A 23,044-nucleotide genomic window follows, 5' to 3' on the forward strand; every position below is an offset into this window, starting at 1 on the left:
AAAAGGAGTTATATTTTGGTCTGTTCTCACCCAAAACCAACTGGAATGCTTCAGAAGACATTGATTAAACCACTGGAATCTGATGGGTTACTTTTATGCTGACTTCATCTACTTTTGGGGGCTTTAAGAGTTCTGGTCACCATTCACTTACATTGTATGGACCTAGAGAGCAGAGATATTATTCTAAAACTGTGTGTGTGTGTGTGTGTGTGTGTGTGTGTGTTCAACAGAAGAAAGTCTTACACATCTGGGATGGTATGAGGGTAAGTAAATGATGAGAAATTCATTTCTGGGTGAACTGTCCATTTAAAACTGTAATCTCCTTCAAAAATGTATTCTTTGTTATATCAATTTGTTTTTATAGGCCAGTGATGGGTAAAAATAACTATGGTATTTTGGTGAAATTATTGTTACCATGGACATTTTTTGTGAAGGTTGAGCTATATGTCTGTCTTTCATTATGTGTAGATGAATAAGTACGGTCACTATGCGACTGAAATTAAGTTTATTTGACACAAGTTGACATTATTCGAACATTTAAGATTGACAAAGTTTATACAGGTGTATGGGACCACCGAAGAGTTGTATTCGGTGGGTCTGAAGCGCAAAAACAGGTTGCCGCGCCTCGTCTGCTGAGACACAGAAACCAATGGGCCACTTTCAGCGCTCGTGCACGACTTCCGGATATGACGACACGGCTAACAAACATTGGAGTTTCGCTCCTAATATGGTCTGAGGAATCTAAAGTCTGCGGGTGAGTTCATCTCACGTAATGCTAATAAGACAAAAGGCATCGATGAGTAGTAAGCAATTAAAAAAATAAAAAATAATTATTGCCAAATGTAAACAGTCTGCTGTAACGACCAACTCTAAGTCCTGATAAATAGTACCTGGTGACCCAGTTGTTAGTGAATGAACCCACATCTTTCTACACGACGTTCAACTCATTATTCGAATACGAGGTCACACATCGATTAGTGATAACGGTATTTAAAAAATAAAATAAAAAACTTTAGTAGTATGAATGATTCAGCAGAAACAATTGTGTTACTTCCTTTATGCCTCACCCGCAAAAATCCAGCAAACAATGTGTGAGACTATGAGGATGGGATAAACCCCTCTGAGGTTAGCACCTTAAATCATACAATGTGACAACGCAAAATAATGATATCTCGCTGTGTTTTGCATCTAATTATGCAGAAATTGCGTACAAACGATACTAAAAGACTTCGATCATGATAACTTGATCATCTGCTCACGCGCATCAGCTTGTGCAATAACTATCTCACCGGCCCATCCTTGTATATTAAGACACTACTAAATCATCCCAACTATTATATTACAGCTTCGGCATCGATTTATCTTTGTCACATGCCACTTGAAGTGCAAACTCGAATTTAATAAGACACCAAAATGAGTTTTATACACATGTAGTGTGAAATTCCTCTCATAGCTGAAAGGGCGTTGAATATGGGGTGTGAAAGTACAACGCAATGGTGTCCGCGCGACCTCCGCACCAATGCATGTGATACACACTGTGATGCATCGTGTCATACAGCTTCAAAGTAGAAAATAAAGCAGCGCAGCGATACACTTACCTGCTCCCTAGCACGCTTCTCCTCCTCGACCTGTCGCTGCAAAATCTCGGCTCTTTCTTCTGCCTCATCCGCTTGCTGTTGTAAAACTTTGATTTTTCTCTTCACCGCATCGATACTGTTAGATCCGGCCATTTTAAAGCGTTACTTTAAGAGTAGTGTGGTCGAATAGATCTGTTTCCTCTAGAGCAGCGTAGTGGACCGAGTCGTGAAGGGGGGAAAAGTCCAAAGCACCAACGCCCCGCCAACAGGTCAAACGCAAAGAGAGAGAGAGAGAGAGAGAGGTTGGCAATAGAGTGCGGATTAGACGTGACACGCGCTTGTCTTTTGATTGGAGCAACGGTATCTCAATCAAATCGTGTTAAATGCAAACAAGTGTTTGAAATAGAAAAAAAAAAAAAAATAAATAGAGGAACGAGGTGTTTTTGTAGCGCGCGATATCTACAAGAAGCTCCGAAAGTTGACGTCGTTTGTAACTCGAAGGACGTGTCAACGTTTTTCTAGTTCATTGGTTTTCGCTTTGAATCTTCTTTACGATCAAGCGGTTGCTAGGTTGTTTCTCATTCAAATGAATGAATGAGTTTAAATTTTTCGTAGTGGACTCTTTCTCCCCCTCCCGTCGCTTTCTCTTCACCCTGAACTCTTCCTTTTTTCAGGCCACTTCCGGATTACCCCACCCAGTCCCCAACGGTTTATTGACTGTAAATGAGGTGGAAACGCTGTTCCTGGATCAGAGGCGGCGCGGCGTGCAGTCCCAGCGAGATGTGAGGCAGTCAAGCTCAGAGTTGATCTACGGTCAGCAGTTTTTGCGCGACTTGCGAAGTTCTTACGGAAGAGCCAGCCCTAGTTTTTTTTTTTTTTTTTAACGTTATATACATATATATATATATATATATATACATTTTTATTTTATTTTATTTTTTTTATTTTTTTATTTTTTTATTGAAGGCAACGTTGGGTACAAACGTGTAAAACCATCAATATACAATCAAACATTTATACAGTCATACCATACCAGAGACAAAGAACAACATACACAAAAGAAGAGAAAAAATAAAAATAAAAAAAATAAATAAAATAAAAACATATATACTAAATAAAGGTGGAAAAATAAGAATATTAAGAGGAATTGGGGAATAGGTCATAATATTGACACAAACGTTTTCCATTCTTCTTGTTCTTTACAAGCTTGTGTGATTTAAGAAGCATATTAAGTTCCAAAATATAATGTTTAAAACATAAGGAAGACTTATTAAATTTCTGCTTGTTTATAAATAACTTAGCATATAAGATTATAAAGTTTAATACAAACTCCAGGGTGCCATTTTGTGGGAAACAAAAGTAACAGATAATATCTTTCAGGGAGAATGAGTGAGTTATATTTTGAGATTGGAGAAAGTGAGTACCCAAATCTTCCCAAAACCTTTTGGTAACTGGACATTTAAAAAATAAATGAGGAATGGTTTCAGTGTCCTGTTTACAAAAGCTACAGCATGTGTCAATATCTTGAAACTTAGCAACAAACCAATTTGTAGGGTAAACGTTATGTAAAAGTTTAAAGTGGACCTCTTTAGCTTTATTAGAGATACAGTATTTGTGAGGAATCAACCATGTTTTTTTCCAATTTATTTCACTTATTAGGGAATTCCAATAAAACATCCCCCTTGGAGCAATGGAGTTACTCTTTAGCAAATGTCGGCGAATATGCTTATTATTACATTTTTTATCAGACAGTTCTACACCATCCAACATAAGTGAAAGCTGTCTGATATCTTTGTTTCCATAGCTCAGATGACTTTTAATTAATTGTCTGATTCCGATAGGGATGGGCCAGCCCTAGATTTACACATGTCCTGAACAGGTAGATGACGTTGCGCAGAATATATCATTATGGCATTCCAGGCCACACCTTGATCCAGGAATGTTCTTGTATGTAGATCAATTGGAATGTTTAAGACTCTGATAATCATTAGAACATTTTAGAGGTAAAAAAATACGGTAACACTTTACAATACGGTAGTTTTTTTTTATTTTTTTACATTAATTAAAATGAACTAACAATTAATTATACTTTTACAGCACTTATAAATCTCGGTTAATATTAATGTCAACATTTAGCAATACGTTTTTAAAATTAAAAGTTGTATATGTTAACATGTATGAATGAACGATAAACAATTGTATTTTTATTTATTAACATTAACAAGGATTAATAAATGCTGTTTATAAAAAAAACTTTTTTGTTTATTGCTAGTTCATGATACCTAATGCATTAACTAGTTTTAAAGGAATATTCCGGGTTCAATACAAGTTTAGCTCAGTTGACCGCATTCGTGGCATAATATTGATTACCAGAAAAAGTACATTTGGACATGCCCCTCCTTTTCTTTTAAAAATCCAAAATCTGGGTTCCAGTGAGGCACTTATGGAAGTGAAAGGGGCCAATCCGTAAATGTTAATATACTCACTATTTCAAAAGTAATGCCATAAGACATAAACAATATGCATGTTAACATGATTTTAGTGTGATAAATTTGCTTGCTAACATTTTCTGTGTGAAGTTATAGCCAGTTTTACAACTTCCTTCCCATGACGTTATAATGTCAACGAACCCTAAAACTCTTGTAAGGTGTAAAAATGACGATTTAAACAACTTTACAGCTCAAATAATGCATGAGTTTTAAAAGAAGAATTAATGTAATTACTTTTATAAAATTATAAGCCTCATATTTCTGCCTTTAAACCCTCCAAGAATTTGCCCCATTTACTTCCATTGCAAGTGCCTCACTGTAACCTCAGGTTTTGCTATTTTTAAGAAAAAGAGTGGCGAGTCGAAATAATTATTTGTGATAATCAATATTATGCCACAAATTCTGTCGATTGAGCTTAACTTGTACTGAACCCAGAATATTCCTTTAACAAATGGGACCTTATTGTAAAAGGGTTAATGTAAATACTAATCTAACAAATTTTTAGGTGGAGACTAAGATCTGATCAGGAATAAAACTGGGCTCTGTCTTCACTAACACGCAGCTCTGGTTTGGCCGATGACACATTTTGTATTATTTATTTGTCATAGGAGGGTAATCATATTTTCACAAACTCTTTTGTGCTTGATCATCAAGTATATAACTAATAATTGCAAAAGACATGGCCTAAGAATGCATTCTTTAGAGATGTTGTTATGTCTGGGTTACCAAGAAGCAGCAATGTGTTGCAAATCCTGTAGTTTTAGTTATGTGTATTACAACATATTAACCCGACCACTGGAATGTAATCCCATTTTCTCTTGCATAATGCAGAGAAATAATGAGACATGTTATTGGTCTTTATCTTCAGTTGCCTCTTAATTGTCAGCAAAATGGTGTTGTTTGTTGCCTTTCTAAAGTGCATTTATTAAATCATAAGTTTTGAAGTTAAACAGATTTACAAATCCCATTTATGATGTAATTATGTGCCAGGGCTCTTAAGTAAACAAACCCTGATTCAGGTATTGTTAGGGCAGCATGCCTCAGTGTAGTGCGAATGTAGTGTAATGGCAAAACCACATTCCATGTGCCAGTTGACAGAAAGGCTGTACTGGAGCCACTAAAAAGTGTTGACATTGACTAATGCGTTATTGGCTGTATAGGTGTCCCATGGAAAAGAGAATCTATTTGGTCTGAGTAGTGTGATAACTTTCAAGTAGTACTTTATGAACATGAATTTGTGAGATTTTAATATTGGGGTAAATTAAGTATTCTGACATTATGTTAAATGGATAGTTCACCCAAAAACATTTTTTTCCCCTCATCATTAATCACTCTCATGACATCCCAGATGAGGATGCTTGACGCATGTGCAAAGCGCTAGATGGTGCCATAGGAATTATAATGGAGCTTGAAATAATGATCACCAGAAGACTGCTGTCAAGATGTATAGTGAAAAAGGTGTTACAGTTTGGCCTGTTCTCACCCAAAACCAACTGGATTACTTCAGAAGACATGATTAACCCACGGAAAATTCTGATGGACTTTATCTCCTCTTTGGTCTGATCACCATTCACTTGCATTGTGTGGCCTTACAAAGCTGAGATATTCTTCTAAAAACCTTCATTGTTGTTCAGCAGAAGAAACAAAGTCTTATACGTCTGGAATAACATGAGGGTGAGTAAATGATGAGAGAAATAAAATTTTTGGGTGAACTATCCCTATAAGGGGTTTAAGACTGTTTAGAGATTGCTCACAATAGAGTAAACAGAGTTTACCCACAGGATTACATCATACACCCGGTTATAAAAAAAAAAAGAATCCAGTGAACTTGCTGAATTCAAAGGCCTGGGCAAAACCGAAGAAGTCTATTATAGTACATCTCCCTGTTTTGTCTTTCATGTGGTTTAGAAGTTGCAATCTTGCTGGCATTCTTACACCATACTGTATTAAAATTAGGCCCAAGGGTATGGTTATGTTTAATTTGTAGTTCATATGACAAAACGTTTTTAAATTGACTGATCTAAAAGGAATAGTTCACCCAAAAATTTAAATCACCATTTACTCACTCCCATGTTGTTCCGAATTAATATGACTTAAAAGATGTTAAGAATGTTAGCCTCCTTTCACATTCTTTGTATTGAAAAAATGGTGATTGAGGCTAACACTCTGCTAAAAGCTCCTTTTATGTTTGCAGAGAAAATAACTTACAAAAGAAAGTCATAGGGTTTTGGAAAAAACACAAGAGTGAGTTAATGACAATATTTTTACTTTTGGGTGAACTATCACTTTAAATTTTGTGATTCAATAGAATATTAAATGTAAAGGAATGTTGACTCATCCTGAATAATTCTGCTGTAGGTGACCACAGCAAAATCATTGTTTCATTATTTCCTGTCTCTCCCTTCCTGCTGCCCCTCTCTGGTGCGGAACATTTCCCAAACTGACTCTACGCAACTTTGTGAGGCCCTCTCCCTCTTACCACATCTTACCACCATCTCACCAGACGATGGCGCCAGATGATCTCGATGACTTTTTCCCCTCTGTCCCTGCCTCTCGTGACCATTATTATTTATAACATTTTATATAATATTATGTAGGTCCCCCTCGTGGCGCTGTTTTGGCGGCACGAGGGGGACCTACACAATATTAGGCAGGTGGCGTTAATGTTGTGGCTGATTATATATATATATAATGTGAGTGGTGCTTGAGGTTGTTTTGGGTGGTTGCCAGGGCATTGCTGTGGTTTCTAAGGTATTCTGAGATGCATTCACTTGAGTGTTCTGTGTGTTTTGCCTTAAAAGAGCTGACCCCCAAGTCTCTTATGATATTCTGGTCCCTAGACACTATAATTTTATTTAATTTTTATTCAAATTCAATTACTTTTTATTATTAAATTATTATTATTTAAATTGTAATTTAATTAAATGTATGTGATTCCCCCCCATGAATGAGGTATCATTCATTCCTGTGACATAAACAGTGCGGTTACACGCTGAAGTATAATTTGTAGGGTTAGGGGTTTGTTTAGATCACACAATTGAGTTTAAACTACACATTTGAGGATCAGAAATATTGTACTGTGACTTGTCGTGGTTGTTGCTTGACTGCACCCCTGCACTAAAAAAGTTGCATCATTTAATCTATTTGATTAATACATGACTTGTATTACACATGGCTAACTAATATTGGCTGAGCTGGGCTTGGCTTCTCCCATGGATTTTATCTCCAATAACTTAACATCTTCTAGAGTTTTTTCTCTTGTTACAGTCACCTTTGACATGATCACTGGGGGCTTAAGACAAAAACATAAAGGCCTGTTTTTCATTTAATTGTTTTTCAATGAAGCAGCTGAGTGGGGACAAGCTGCTTTGAAACTATGTGTATTGTGAAAAGCATTATACAAATAAAAATGACTTGATTTGCACAGCTACGGTAAGGGGACTCATTGGACATAAATGGGAATTTAAGTGATAACCCTGCCTCAAGGTAATTTAGTTTTCACAAGAGGATTTCTAATTGTGAAGTACAGCACTAAGATTATGATAAATAAGTAATACCTTCTATTACATGATTGTGTACTAAAGTTACAGTAGAGAATCTGTATATGTGCGTGTTCATCTGGTGTGGTAGAAAAATACCAGCTTGTTATGCCTCTAATGACCTGTTTACATTAAATGTTATAGGTGATAAGGTACATGGTTTGACATTTTGACCTCTTAGACATACTCACATAAACACATGCTCACTCTTAGACCAACATGGTAAGACTCACCCACCCACACATCAGCTGTAGACATACTGTATTTAATTAGGATGTCAAAGAGTTTAGAAACTTAAACTATGACGTTATCATAGTTATAGAGTTTGTGAGAAGTTCAAACAGTTTGCACCTGTGCTTAAAGGGGTAGTTCACTCAAAAATGAAAGTTTTGTCATTTTCTCATGTTGTTCCTATGTTGTTCAAAACCCACAAGACATTTTTCCGTGAAACAGAAGGAAATTTTAGGCAAAATGTTTCCCTCAGTCACCATTCACTTTAATTTTATGGAAAGAAGATGAACGTGAATGGTAACTGAGACTAACATTCTGTCTATTTTGTGTTCCACGAAAGATAGAAAGTCACACAGATTTGGATTTGCATGGGTGAATCATTTTTAGGTGAGCTGTCCCTTTAACTGCTCGCATTTTAAACCATAGTAACTGTGCTTGGCACCATAGAAGTACTGCAAGTTCGATTGCTCAGAGCTCTATTTAAAGGATCCACCCCTGCATTCAAAAGGGATTGCTGCATTTGAGGGCCTGTCTGTAAACCTTACACTGCATGATGATGAGTGAATAATTGGACTGAGCTCTAAATGATCATCAAACCCAGCCTGGTGTATTGCTAAACTCCTTTTTTTAAACCTGTGCAGGGTAGCAAGGTATGTGATTGCTCGATGGTGAGGTTTTGACTCAAGGTTGGGATGAAAATAGATGTAAAACGACAGCTGTAATGGAGGCAACCCACACTCGCCCTCTGTTTGGAGCTGTTCTGTTCATACTGGCTGTCTGATTAGGGGTTGCCAGTTTTAAAACAATAATTCCTCTTCAAGTAACAATGTTATTATACAGCTCGTCTCTATTTGGTACTGACATGAATAGTAAAAGTCTCTTTCTCTATTGGGTTTATAATGAACCAAAAAAAAGCTGTTTTTTTTTCCAGATTTTAGATGCATACATGATAATGTAGAGTCAGCCAATTCCTTTTTCAAAATAAACCAGAGAAGGTGATCAGGACACCAGTGTTGGGTGTAATGCATTACTAAGTAATTAATTACTTAGAATTCAAAATAGAAACGTAATGTCTTATTAAATGTATGTTTTCTAATTAAATGCAGCCCCCTTAAATTCTTTGTCCAGTTCATTAATAATTTATTAGATTTTATATGATTTATTTGAAAGAATTAAAAGAACAATTTCATGCCTATCCTTGTATTTTTCATCTGGTCGAGGTTGATATGGCTTTTAAAATGTACTAAGTAATGCAAGTACTTTTCAGACAGATTAATTAGTACAGTAATCTAATTACACTGTAGAATATGTAATCAGTAGTTAGTAATTAATTACTTTTTTTTTTAGATTAACATACCCAACACTGCAGGACACAAACACAAAGTGGTGGGTCTTTGTTTCACCGGCTGAATTTACATAAATAAATGGGCATTAAATCGGAAAAGAGAAACACTGCAGAGACTTGAAACTTGCGCAGTTATGTAGGAAATTGGTTGCCTGGCACAACTATCAACTAGCCATTTTTGACCTCAGAATGCAGTAAACGACAAATCAGAATCAGGTATTCCAATGAACAATGTATTAGGTTTTAAGCAACCTGGTCTTATTGAATCATGCTACTATACCTACATTTTTGCAAAATAATTTTTACATGGCTCGTTGTACATACTGCAACACTTTGCTAGCGAAATGAACACTAGAGGTGCTACAACAACTATGACTTTTAATCCCTTTCACACAAATCACAAGTGGTAGATTATCAGTTCATAAACACTTAATTTTTCACTTTGTTCCTCACACAGTGCTATATTATGACATCAAAATACTTTAACTGTAGCACATGACTTGTAAGGCGATAAATTACATTTAAATTGGTTACATTACATAACCAACTACATTTACAAGCTTTTACGTGTAGCAGCTCAACTGATAGAGCGTTGCACTTGCGATGCAAAGGACGGTGGTAAGAATCGCAAAGAGCGTGCAAGTTGAAAGTGTCATAGAAGCATCACAAAATTATGTGGTTGCTTCAGCAAGTGCATTATTTATCTTTGTTTTTATTACACTACCGGTTAGGTTTAAGGTTTAGGGTAGGGAGGTCGGTTTTGTTGATTTAAAACTCAACAGAGCATTAACCATAAACACCTCATCTGTTTGGGAGAAAATGTAAATCCCTTTTAGTGCCACTCAGTGTACATTTCACCTCAAAATTGCTGTGGTACTTGTAAGGAACCATGTAATATCATGCAAAAATGTTGCCACAGTCACGAGATCATTTTCATGAGATCAGGCTGATTTTATGCTATTCTATCACTCTGAAGTCATGTATATAAAATGATAACACACTTCTTCATGTTTATAATTCTCTCTCACACTTTCTTTCTCTCTCTAAAGTACATCTCCCTGTTTATTTGTTTTCATGTGGTTTAGAAAGTGCAATCTTGCTGGTATTCTTACACCATACTGGTCACTATTAAAATTAGGCCCATGGGTATGGTTATTATTTTTAATTTGTAGTTCATATGACAAAACGTTTTTATATTGACTGATATAGGACTGATCTAAAAGGGCTAGAATCACATTCACATGCACTATTCAAAGCATCTGGTATTCAGTCCATGAGTAACATCTAATGAAGGCCAAACTTTATGACAACAGGTGTGCCTGCTATATCCGGAGCCCAGAACAAAGGGACAACATAATAGAAAGACAGTTGGTGTAACAGGGTTGACCATGACCTCTTAGTTTAGCTGTCACAGAGGGTGTCAAATTACACAGTAGTGATTAAAATAGTCTTCTTTGTTAAATTAATTGAAGTAAAATAATTCCTGAAGAGTTTACTCAACATTCACAATAACATAAGCATATATACAACGTATATTTCCAAGCCCATTCGTTTTATGTATGGACTTTTTCGGCTAGGTAAATAGGATTCATAAAAGTAAAATATACTTAACAGCGGTCAAAAAAATCGAGCTAGCTAGTATTATTCAAATACACTCTAAACATGGTTTTGCTATTGATTGATCATATTTTTGCTGCTATATGTTCATTGTGTTCCAAATTAAGCTGAAAATGGGTCTGCACTCTCAGCCATTTAAGATGACAGAAAAAATTTGATAAAATTAAATGGGTAGTCTCTGCTGGTATTATATAAGTTGGAGTTTGTCTGGTTGACCTTATGATCAAAAAAAGGGTTAGTGACAGAGTCAGCTGTGGAGGAGTGAATGGAGAGAATGAATGGAATGAAGGGGCGGAGCCAACCGTAATCCAGGGAAAAAGTTTGGGATGCTGCATTTGTGTATGTGCATGTAAGTTTGGTGGTTTGTGATTGGCTATCACTCACATCCGCAGCTTTCTTCTCGGATATCTCCAGTTTCTCCTGGGCGTCCTTCAAGGCCTCAGAGTATTTATCCAACTCATCCTCAGTTCCCTTCAGTTTCTTCTGCATTTGAATCAGCTCATCCTCATGCTAAGGAATGTAAAAAAGTGTAAAATAAGGGGAGGGAGGGGAAAGAATAAAAGAGTGAAATGTTATCACTGTGAAATCATGCACTCAAATATGGCATGCACTCATTACTTTTGCCCCACCTTCACTAAGCAACCCTATATCACATGTCTTTTTGCCCCCTTAACTCATCTTCTCCTGGTGGTCTGCTAAGATACATGGCTTAACAAAGCTATACTTTGACCATATGTGAGTATAAATACCCTCTGAGGGACAACACTAAACTTTCACACATCATCAGCCCATGGCTGGGTCCATGGGGGGCACTTCTGATGGCCCCCAGATGAATGCCGAAACATGATCAAGGGGTACCACCTCAAGCAAAATTATGAAGGAGGAGCACCCCCAGTTCGACACAGAGATAAACAGTTGCTCACCAAAAGAATAAAATGACCCCCACAACCACCACTAGAGATAACATCCTAGTTCCGCCCCTGCATTAGCCCTATCCACATATTCCTTCTCCATCTCCTGCTAAGACTCTCTTTAGCCTTCTTGCATTCTTCCTGGGGCAGATCACAGCCTTCAAACCACTCCTTAGTTTTGAGCATCAGTATCTACTATAAGACTTCACACAGCATGCCTTGGCAGTGGAGTCTTTGGACCTGTCTTTGGACAGGTCTCTGATCTGTTGTCAACCTTGGCCAGGTGCATGATGATCTTCACACATTTAATTTAGTTCAGTGACATTGGATTGTGGATTTTGCTGATCTTGTCTCATATCCAGATTTGCACATGTAAATTTAAAGCTTAATCCTATTAAGTCATTGTTTGCATAACGATTGATATACTGATCCCATACTGCCTCAAATATTGTCTTTCAACAGTGTCCGTTCAGGAATGTCCACTGAAGACTTGCCTACAGGTCTGTAACCACCATAGACACGTCCCAATATTTAGTTAAGAGGTCAATATTGGTCAATTCTTAAACTCTCATATTTGGTTGCCCCAGATCTGAAAATGTTGATACTGTCTTGTTATATATGCATCCTTTATACTGTATTTCAAAAGACCTTAAATTCTCTGTGAACATCTACTCTCGATCAAAACCTCCGATTCAGACAATTTAGTCAAGATCAATTGTAATTAGTCTTAAATGGACAGTTTACACAAAAATGGAATTTCTTCATTGTTCCAAACCCTTCCCAGATTACTTTTTAACCCCTCTGTGGAACAAAAGGAGATGCTAGGTAGTTGTTAGCCTCAGTCACCAGTCTCTTTTATTGTATGGACAAAATATGCAATGAAAGTGAATGGTGACTGAAACTAACATTCTGCCAGATGTCTCCTTTTGTGTTCCATGGATTAAAGAGTATCATATTGGGTTGGAAACATGAGGGTGAATAAATAATAACAGAATTTTAATTTTTTGGTGAGCAAGCCCTTTAAAAGTTACTTTTTGTTCTTTTTGTCTCACCTGTTTGCTTCTATCCTCTGCTGCTTTCCTGTCAGTCTCTGCCTGCTCGGCCTGGTCCAGAGCATTCTCCTTATCCAGCTTGAGCATCATCATCTTCTTCTTGACGGCCTCCATCTTGGTGTCGGTGTGTTGGGCTCACGATACGAGCAATAGACAAAGAAAGTGGCAGAGTGCAGTATGTAAAGGTGATAAGCAGTGGTCTCAGAACAGGTGCTGGTCAAGTGAGGAACGTGGGGAAAATAGAGAGAGAGAGAGAGATGGAGTGAAGTGGGGATAGACCAAACTCATCGTGGGATAGTAGGCAGGCATTTATATGAGGAAACAATGCCCTGCCCCTTTACTAACAAGGCCTGCCCATATACTGATAATAGCTCACCTAATACAGTCATATTCCCTGTGTGGCTTCTTATATAGCAACATTATGTTGATTATCCGGCTTTCTGTGCTGTACTACTTTCTAAAATTCTATTTAAATTCCCATGTCAGTATAGATTCACTCCTAGCAGCTTTTGCCTTTATATTTCAACCTATCTTCTCACTTATATCTATTTATCTATCAATTTTACTCTTTGTATCTCATTATATCGGGTCCTGTGATATCTGTTGTGAAAGAATGAGCAGAAAAGGAGGCACAAAAAGAATGGATGCCAACAGACAGCTCCAAGCTATAATAAGACAAAGCTTCTGTGCTGGTGACAGGCACAGGTGTCTGTCTCTGCGTGTGTGTTCAGTTACATTACTAGCATCCCCAGCTGCACCGTTCCCTTTATGGCTCGTCAGTCGCCACAATGATCGCTTTACAGTTTTTTTTCCTAATGTGAGACACTGTGCTATCCTTAACTTGACTGATTACTTATAACAAGGCTTTTGGGAACCACTCTGTCTGTTATAAGATTGCCACCTGCCTTTTGGTATTGTGCATATATGCACTTTGACACTAAATGATTAATCTCTCATATGATACATAGAGCCTTTCAAATGTATTTTTGAAAAGAGGGGAAAGGGATAAGGAAATAATGCAAGCCAGATTCAAACTCATATCACCAATATGATCACCATGGCTCAATGTGAACATGCGCCAACCGTTAGGGCACAAGTCCAACCTAACTGTATTCAGTGTAGTTTGTCTTTGGGAGAAACGCCAACAGAAGTTCATCTGGTAAGAAACCAAATTGAGTTTTTACATTGAATCCTATTTGAATCAAAAGATTAGAGTCTCTAGTTTCATCCTATATATCATTTTTTAAATGTAAAGGATTAATCGCGAAACACCATGCTGTTAAACACAATGAACACTAATGTGTACTTTGGCACATTTGTTCCTTAGAAATCGTATATTTACTTTGCATCATAACATTAATTATCAATGGATGCATCCAAAACCTGAAAAATGTAGCTTTTAGTGGTTTTTTTGGGGGAGTTAGGATTAAAATAAGGTGCATTTCCAACTGTTCTGAGAACAGTGCAGACAGACAGTACACTGGAGGTTAAGTCATTACCTAATTATGGAGCAAGGGAGCATCCTATAGCTTTCCTATGCAGCCATGTGCATTCCCTCCTAAACTCACATCAAAAGTTCATTTTTAAACTGCAGATGATGTTTGGACCACTCAACATGTTTGGAAATATTGTGAGCCAGATTCAAACTCATATCATCCATATGATCACCATGGCTTCATGTACACATGAGCCAACTGCTAGGTTAAATATAGAGTGATTTTCTCTACTATTGCAGTGGATCGTGAGACAGCATCCATTTGTGATCTGTACTACCGTAGCTTATCTAATAATCCTTTTGTGTAAAAAGGATTGTGTAAAAGCAGACATAATTATTACATTTGGAGTCTAAAGAATACTTTAGTGCTGTAATTAGCACATGCAGTAAGTAAAATTCCTAATTGTGATGTCATTCATATGTGACTTAAACTGCCTGTGAGTTCCATTCAGAGCTTGCTGAAGTCAAGGGACAATGCTTGGTGTCAGGTTATAAGTGACCGGTCTATTTTCAGCCAAGGGGCCAGGGTAAGGTTAAAACTCATTGTTTAAGAACAAAGAAACCATATAAAATTCATTTGTCTATAGTTTACGTATCTATTATCATAAACGGTTTTCAGATTGGTTGAAATGATGATTTGAACAATGCAAATTGGAAATATACTTTATTCATCTAATATTATTCAGCAATAAATTAAAACGTTTCTAATTAAAGTTAAATGTTGTGCATTTCATGCATTTGCATGTACTTAAGACAATTAATGGATAGTTTCTGATAAATGAAAGATTAAAAATGGCAAATATTAACATGTATTACGTATTTACTTGTTTGGTAAAGGGCAGTCCATTCCTATACACTCTCTTTGCTTTAAGACAGTAAGGTGATGGATGAGGTAGTATATAAGCGTGTGTGCGCATTTTCCTGAATGCCAGCTATGCTGTGCCACTAAACTATTAATACTTGTCTCTTGGCTGACATTGTCCTATGGATTAGTTGTTGATCTGGCAGAAAGGTCTGGATATCAAACAGATTTGAGATACATAAAGACATGTATGCATTTAAATGTACATACTTTAGTAGAATTTGTATTTACTGTATATACTGTAATATTTACAGTTGAAGTCAGAAGTTTACATTCACCAAATACATTTATACTCAGTTTTTCACAATTCCTGACATTTAATCATAAAAAACATTCCCTGTCTTAGGTCAAGTAGGATTCATACTTTATTTGAAGAATGTGAAATGTCAGAATAATTGTAGAGAGAACGATTTATTTCAGCTTTTATTTCTTGCATCACATTCCCAGTGGGTTAGAAGGTTACATTTACTTTGTTTGTATTTGGTAGCATTGCCTTTAAATTGTTTAACTTTGGATTAAGCTGGAATTTTGGCCCATACCTCCAGACAGAAGGTCAGGTTTGTAGGCCTCCTAGTTCGCACAGTTTTTCAGTTCTACCCAGACTATTGGGTTGAGGTCAGGGTTTTGTGATGGCCACTCCAATACCTTGATTTTATTGTCCTCAAGCCACTTTGCCACAGCTTTGGAGGTATGCTTGGGGTCATTGTCCATTTGAAAGACCAATTTGCGACCAAGCTTTAACATCCTGGCTGAAGTCTTGTAATGTTGCTTCAAAATATCCACATAATTTTCCTTCCTCATGATCTATTTTGTGATAAGCACCAGTCCCTCCTGCAGCAAAGCAACCCCACAACATGATGCTGCTACCCCCTTGCTTCATAGTTGGGATGGTGTTCTTCGGCTTGCAAGCCTCACCCTTTTTCCTCCAAACATAACAATGGTCATCACGGCCAAACAGTTCAATTTTTGTTTCATCAGACTAGAGGACATTTCAGATCTTTGTCCTCATGTGCACTTGCAAACTATAGTATGGCTATTTTTATGGTGGTTTTGAAACAGTGGCTTCTTCCTGGCTGAGCAGCCTTTCAGTTATGTCGATGTAGGACTTGTTTTACTGTGGATATAGATTCTTGTGAAGATGCTGGAGGAAACAGGTAGACAAGCACTTTTCACACGTAACTACATTCATCACAAGGAGACAGAATGTGTCTCCTTCCTGATAGGTATGATGGCTGCATGGTCCCATGGTGTTTATACATGCATTGTAATGAGGCTGCCGTAGGCGGATATTGGACCCGGGTCTGCAGTGCTCAAGTGTTAGGTGTTTTACCACTGAGCTAACTCCCCGATAGTTGAACCCAAGTTCAACATTGCGTGGAAATCTGGGACAGTGCCTAAGGAGTGGCAGAATGGGGTGGTGGTTCCCCTATTCAAAAAGGGGGATCAAAGAGTGTGTGCCAACTACAGGGGTATCACACTTCTCAGCCTCCCTGGTAAAGTTTACTTCAAGGTGCTGGAGTGGAGGGTTCGGCCGATTGTTGAACCTCGGATTGAAGAGGAACAATACGGGTTCCGTCCTGGCCGTGGAACGACGGACTAGATCTTTACTCTCGCAAGGATCCTGGAGGGGGCCCATCCGGTCTACATGTGTTTTGTGGATCTGGAGAAGGCAGATGACCGGGTCCCCCGGGAGAGACTGTGGGAGGTGCTGCGGGAGTACGGGGTGAGGGGGTCCCTTCTTAGGGCGATCCAATCCCTGTACGTCCAAAGCGAGAGCTGTGTTCGGATCCTCGGCACGAAGTCGAGTTTGTTCCATGTGGGGGTTGTCTCCGCCAAGGCTGCGCTTTGTCACCAATCCTGTTTGTGATATTCATGGACAGGATATCGAGGCGTAGTCGGGGTGGGGAAGGTGTGCGGTTCGGTGGGCTGGGATCTCATCGCTGCTTTTTGCAGATGAAGTTGTCTTCATGTCATCATCGGTCTGTGACCTTCAGCTCTCACTGGATCACTTGGCAGTCGAGTGTGAAGCGGCTGGGATGAGGATTAGCACCTCTAAATATGAGGCCATGGTTCTCAGCAGGAAACCGATGGAGTGCGTACTCCATGTAGGGAAGGAGGTATTGCCCCAAGTGAAGGAGTTCAAGTACCTCAGGGTCTTGTTCACGAGTGAGGGGACAATGGAGTGGGAGGTTGGCCGGAGAATCGGGGCAGCGGGGGCGGTATTGCACTCGCTCTATCGCACCGTTGTCATGAAAAGAGAGCTGAGCCGGAAGGCAAAGACAACTGACTCCTTTGCGTCGAAAGGAGTCAGTTGAGGTGGTTTGTGTATCTGGTAAGTATGCCCCCTGGCCGCCTCCCTAGGGAGGTGTTTCAGGCACGTCCAGCTGGGAGGAGGCCTCGGGGAAGACCCAGGATTAGGTGGAGAAATTACATCTCCACACTGGCCTGGGAATGCCTTGTGGTCCCCCAGTCAGAGCTGTTAATGTGGCTCGGGATAGGGAAGTTCGGGGCCCCCTGCTGGAGCAGCTGCCCCCGCAACCCGACTTCGGATAAGCGGTTGAAGATGGATTGATGGATGGACAAATAAACAAGGAAAGACGTGCTTCCACAAAACAGAGAAACAAAAATAGACACATGGGTCAAAAAGGGTATAATAAGAAAAACACTTAGCTAGAGAACTGGTCACTGGAGGCACAGGGTACATAGGCTCAAGACTGAACACAAAGGCAGAGAACAAACAGACTTATAAAGGCCTAGACACAGGTGACTGGAATGAGGGTTAACGAGCAGAGAGTTGAACAGGGTTAGGGGGGTTGGTGCCATCTGCAGGAGTGGAGAGAACAGAGCTCAAGGTATAAGTGCCATCTGCAGGCCTGGAAGGAGCATGGCATGGAAGGCTCAAGGAAAGCACCCCCTGCTGGTCTGGAGGGGAACAGCAACCTAAAGAGGAGATCCTTTACATGCGTACTATTGTTTGTACAGATGAATGTGGTACCTTCATGCGTTTGGAAACTGCTCCCAAGGATGAACCAGACTTGTGGAGGTCCACAATTTCTTTTGATTTTCTCATTATGTCAAGGAAATAGACACTGAGTTCGATGGTACACCTCCAATTCAGTACACCTCTGATCAGAAGCTAATTGGCTAATATAGTCTAAAGGCTTGGCATCATTTTCTGGAATTTTCCAAGCTTCTTAAAGGCACAGTTAACTTAGTCTATATAAACTTCTGATCCACTGGAATTATGATGTAGTCAATTAAAAGTCTGTAAACAATTGTTGGAAAAATTACTTGTGTCATGCACAACGTAGATGTCCTTAACAACTTGCCAAAACTATAGTTTGCAAATATCATATCATATCATATCATATCATATCTGTGGAGTGGTAAAAATTAGTTTTAATGAATGTAAGTGTATGTAAACGTCTGACTTCAACTGTACATAGATCCCACATATTAGCATAATATAAATGGAAGCTAGATCCACCACAGAATATCAGCATAAAAAAGGTTATTATGAATTTGTTTCACAATTGTGACAATTTCTAGCAATATATATGCACACAAAAAACTCATTTGTGAGAAATAAAGTCAGAATTGTGTGACATAATGTAATAATTACCTTTTTATGTTTTATTTCACAGCAAAATCCAGGGACCATACAATAAGTGAGCACACTAACTGAATGCTGTTTCTGTATCCTGTTTGTCCTCACGACATACTGTACACAGAAAAAAAATATTTTGTGGTGAAGTAAATACAGCAGAAAAGATTAAGTACTTTCTACATTGAACAAGTTAGTGTGAACTTGAAAATATTAAATAAATTCTTCATTTGCACTCAATTCAAACATGTAAAAATGTATGCTTTAGCTTATAAGTAAATATTCTTTATGATTGTTTGTTATCTTTACTATGTGTCATCATGTATGAATCCTAAAGGAGAAAACCTTGTCATATTTATTTGCTAATTTGAGTAAAGTTCTCAAAATAATTTTTTTTTTTACTTTGTGAAGCTGGTGTTTCCAGTCTTGTGTAATTAATGAGCTTGCAAAGTTTACTCTTTGCAAGTTGATTTACACCAATTTATTTGTTTATTTTGTTGCCATGTTTGGTAACTTCTTGTTTTGTGAAGTCAAAAGTTAATTTTCTACTCAAAATGACCTGTTTTTGATAAAAAAAAAAATTATCTGTTGAATGTTACCATCGGGTTTTGCACCAACTGTTGAGGTCTGCGTGCACAGCTCTGGATCTTGTTTCTATCACCAAGATAAAGCAAAGTGATGTTGTCAAATAGAATAGCATGTATTAAGCTTCACTGTGAAAGGCTTCTGTACATTAAAAAAAGCTTTGAAATGCCAGTACACTTTTAAAAGTATGGCTTAATTCAATGCTACATTACTCGAATAAAATGTACAAACAAAAAGTGAGTATAATTTGCTTGAAACGGAGTATTGCAAAGTAAACTCTGAAGGTCCTGGGTTCGAGTTCCGGCTCAACTAGGGCCTTTCTTTGTGGAGTTTGCATGTTATCCCCGTGTTTGCGTGGGTTTCCTCCAGGTGCTCCGGTTTCCCCCACAAGTCCAACCCCCCTTCTTGTCATTTTGCAAGCAATTCCACTTCAAAAGGTTCCTCTGACCACACATTTTACTTTAATTTATTAAAGTACAAAGAAAGATAATCCAGCCAAACCCGATGTTGTATATCAACAGTTTTAATTCTTTAACTCATAACTCATATTCTATATTCACTTTCATATTTGAAACATTGTATAAACCTTTTAATAATATCTCTTGTCATTTTTCATACAAATATTTTGATGTGACTTAGATAAACCTTATGTTTTTTTCTAGTTCCTTTAAAACATGAAGAATATTGTTCTACAATAATTTCTAAGATGCTCCTTCCTGATTAAAGTAAAAGCATAATATTTCTCAGCAATATTCATTCAAGCACATTTTGGCACAAAGTCAAGTAATTGCAAAAACATTCTTAAACAAAACAAAAAGATGAGCAAAATTGTAGTAAGACACATCAAAAGTTGTTGGTGTTACTGGCAAACTTTGGTAATGTGATCCATTTCAGTCGATAAATCATCCTATATTTACAAGTGTTCCCCAAACACACATTGTGGGCTGAGAAACCAACAACAACAAAAATTCCCAGGTTAGTAAGTTCTTTGATATAGATTCAAATATATGGTTCTGTATATTGCTATAAATTGCAATATTCTCCATCATAAAAGAGCCCTCAATTCTGCAAAAAAGGTGAAACGTCAAAAGATTATTTTGACATTATATTAAAATAGTCCACAAAATAATCATTTTGTTCTAAGTAGAGAGCCAGCACATTTGGTCCCAGGATCATTGTTGCATTTCAAGTTATGGCTTATTTTTAACTCGCTTTAATATGCTTAAATGACAATAAATCTTTCCAAAATAAAGAAAAATAAATAAATGTAGAAAAAATGAAGCGTAGGGAAGAGACATTTACAAAGACCTCTCACAAACAAGAATATTTCACTTTCATAAAAACATAAAGCTTCTGGTTTTGCGTGCTCCAGCGTGTACAGTATAATCAGTAAAAAGCACTGTGTTAAGAGTATCTCACATACAGTACATACAAAATCTGAATGTTTCCGCCATGTTTGGTTGATTTAGGTACTTTTAGAATAATAAGAATAACATTTCATGCCACTGTCAAATGCAAAGTCCCATTATTTGAATCTCCATTTTGTGAATTCACGATGCTTTGGCATATCCTTATTGGTCCGTGGATGCTGAAAGCCATATGATTGGATTCAAAGGAGAAGGCATGTTGAATATTAACATGTCATAAACGGCCACACAGAAGCTGTAAAACAAAAGTACTGGATACAACTAAATACTGTATGTATATACTGAAATGAATATTCATAAACTAAATAAGACTATTCCCCAAAGTTTTAAGAGGAAGACTTGCTCATAGAGTCCAAAGTCTGTTCCATCAAAGCAGAAAACAGGCCAGTCTTGGGTAGATACTGAAACAATATTATCAGTGTGAGATGTCCCGCTCCCGAGGGTCTGTAAATGTCTCAGTCTCTTCAGGAATGTCTTGCAAATCTGTATGAAAATTAAATAATAATAGAAATGATTTATTACATAAAACAAAACAAACATAAAACCTTAGAATGGTGAAACATCTTCAACAATAAAAATAGCCTAGATGTTCTTGAATATAATATACAGCATATTAAATACATTTAAAGTCACCATTCTCTTTAAAGCTGCAATGGAAGGTTGGAAAATGATGCATTGTAATATGAACATAATGTATTCTGTAAATACCTGCAAATATAACAGGTCCATTTAATGCATATGTATAGAACATTTGCATACTATTCAGAATATTTACAGTATACTGCATACTAAAGTCACTTCCAATGCAGTGTGAGTGAGTACTGCGGCAGTCTGCTATTTCAAACACACCTCAAGAGTGAGTTTATATTTTTTTCCGAGACGCTTTAAAAGCCTTCTGGTCATATAGATTTATGTACTGTACATAAGGAATGTGTAACTCTGAATGACACTCTAAGTGTGATTGCTAGGTGTGTTTTCTATGAATCTACAACCTGCAATTAATACTTAGCAATCTTACCAACATGAAGTCACTTATATAAACCACCTATAATAATATCTAACCAATTCCTACCTGAATCCCCCAAGAAAGTGTAGTATGCACTGGTGTGTCTAAGTTTGTGTGTCTGTGTGTGGGTGGGTGTGTGTGTGGAATGCTTAATGTGCTAAATTCAACGTGTACAGTATGTGTGTGTGAGGGAATCACATTGGTTGCATAAGCATGTGTGTAGGCTGCTATTAGTGTAACAATAGCAACTGCATAGCATTTAACATGCACAAAAACATACAGTATACTTGTGCTTCTGAATACTCTGAATTGTTTGAAGTTTCCTCCCATGCTGTGTTTATATGTTTTATAATAATGTCACTCTGTGTCACCATGTCAATCTACTGACCTCTGGGGCTTTCTGAGCGAGGTGACACCTTTGCATCCACCTCGTCGTCTTCATCATCATCATCAGATATCACGTCCACTTCCACATCACTGGATTCCTGCAAGCCATCTGATTGGTCCATCGATTCTTGGCTGGCCAATGCAGTGTCAGTGTTGGGGTCGGTATAACTTCCTCTACGAGCTGGTAGGGCCTTCAAGAGAAGAAATGTTTTGACATGTTTATCTGGTTTTAAGTAATACGAACGAGCAGATTTGAGAACTACTGCGGAGGGAAAGATTTTCAGTGAATAACAATGTAAATTTGGTCCTGTTCCTCACACAAAGCTTTCCCATAGCTTTAGAAGACTTGGAAATATAGCCCAGTATTTGTTGGATTTTAACTGTGCCCATTCTCTTTAAGTGTTTGGAAAAGATTAGCGTGAACATGGAAGAAAAGTCATACAGATTTGGAACGACATGAGGGTGAGTAAATAATGACATTTGTTTTAGGCTTATTTTCTTGAATTTTTTGTTTAATGCACAATGAGCAAACAATGCTTTCTGCTTGTAATGCCATTTAATGGTAATGGGTTTAATGTTATGCAAAATTACAGGAAACACATCTGGTTTCCTAACATTTCAATTGGGGTTAATGTAGAGACAACCATTCTTGTGGAAATAACTAATACCTGTATAGCACTTTATCACAACATACCACTTGGCTATGGCAAATGGTTACCGTATAGTAACAGCTGCTGCTGTCTATTATTACTAGCAGGCTTAGCCTATTAGACAAAAAAAACGTTTTCGTGTTTTATGTTTATAGTCTATCATGAGAGGAACCGGCTACAGTATATACAATGGTGTCAAAAGTCTGTTTTGAAGTTCTCATTTCAGTTTTATTCATTATAAATTAACATAATTCAGTTATTTGGTAT

At 37.6% G+C, this 23,044-nt stretch overlaps 2 protein-coding genes across 10 annotated transcripts in view; both read right to left on the bottom strand.

Moving 5' to 3' along the window:
- Positions 1-13,053, bottom strand: part of LOC127619630 (tropomyosin alpha-3 chain) — a 28,335-nt gene extending 15,282 nt beyond the window's left edge. For 4 of the 8 annotated variants that reach the window (XM_052092557.1, XM_052092559.1, XM_052092556.1 and 1 more), the window contains exons 1-2: positions 12,762-13,053; positions 11,183-11,308 (exon numbers count right to left, since the gene is read on the bottom strand). In XM_052092557.1, coding sequence (XP_051948517.1) covers positions 11,183-11,308; positions 12,762-12,875 — 240 coding nt within the window. In that variant the 5' untranslated portion in view covers positions 12,876-13,053. Of the gene's footprint in view, positions 1-1,598; positions 2,223-11,182; positions 11,309-12,761 lie in introns of those variants that run through there. The other 4 variants (XM_052092563.1, XM_052092561.1, XM_052092562.1 and 1 more) reach the window with 4 other exon arrangements.
- A 6,732-nt stretch (positions 13,054-19,785) lies between these two features.
- The window catches only part of LOC127619604 (rho guanine nucleotide exchange factor 2-like), a 67,234-nt gene continuing 63,975 nt past the window's right edge, over positions 19,786-23,044 (bottom strand). The window contains exons 27-28 of one of the 2 annotated variants that reach the window (XM_052092503.1): positions 22,129-22,318; positions 19,786-21,217 (exon numbers count right to left, since the gene is read on the bottom strand). In XM_052092503.1, coding sequence (XP_051948463.1) covers positions 21,150-21,217; positions 22,129-22,318 — 258 coding nt within the window. In that variant the 3' untranslated portion in view covers positions 19,786-21,149. The remainder of the gene's footprint in view (positions 21,218-22,128; positions 22,319-23,044) is intronic. The other variant, XM_052092504.1, reaches the window with a different exon arrangement.

The sequence above is a fragment of the Xyrauchen texanus genome, chromosome 26 (genome assembly GCF_025860055.1).
Source record: "Xyrauchen texanus isolate HMW12.3.18 chromosome 26, RBS_HiC_50CHRs, whole genome shotgun sequence".
NCBI classification, from domain to species: domain Eukaryota; kingdom Metazoa; phylum Chordata; class Actinopteri; order Cypriniformes; family Catostomidae; genus Xyrauchen; species Xyrauchen texanus.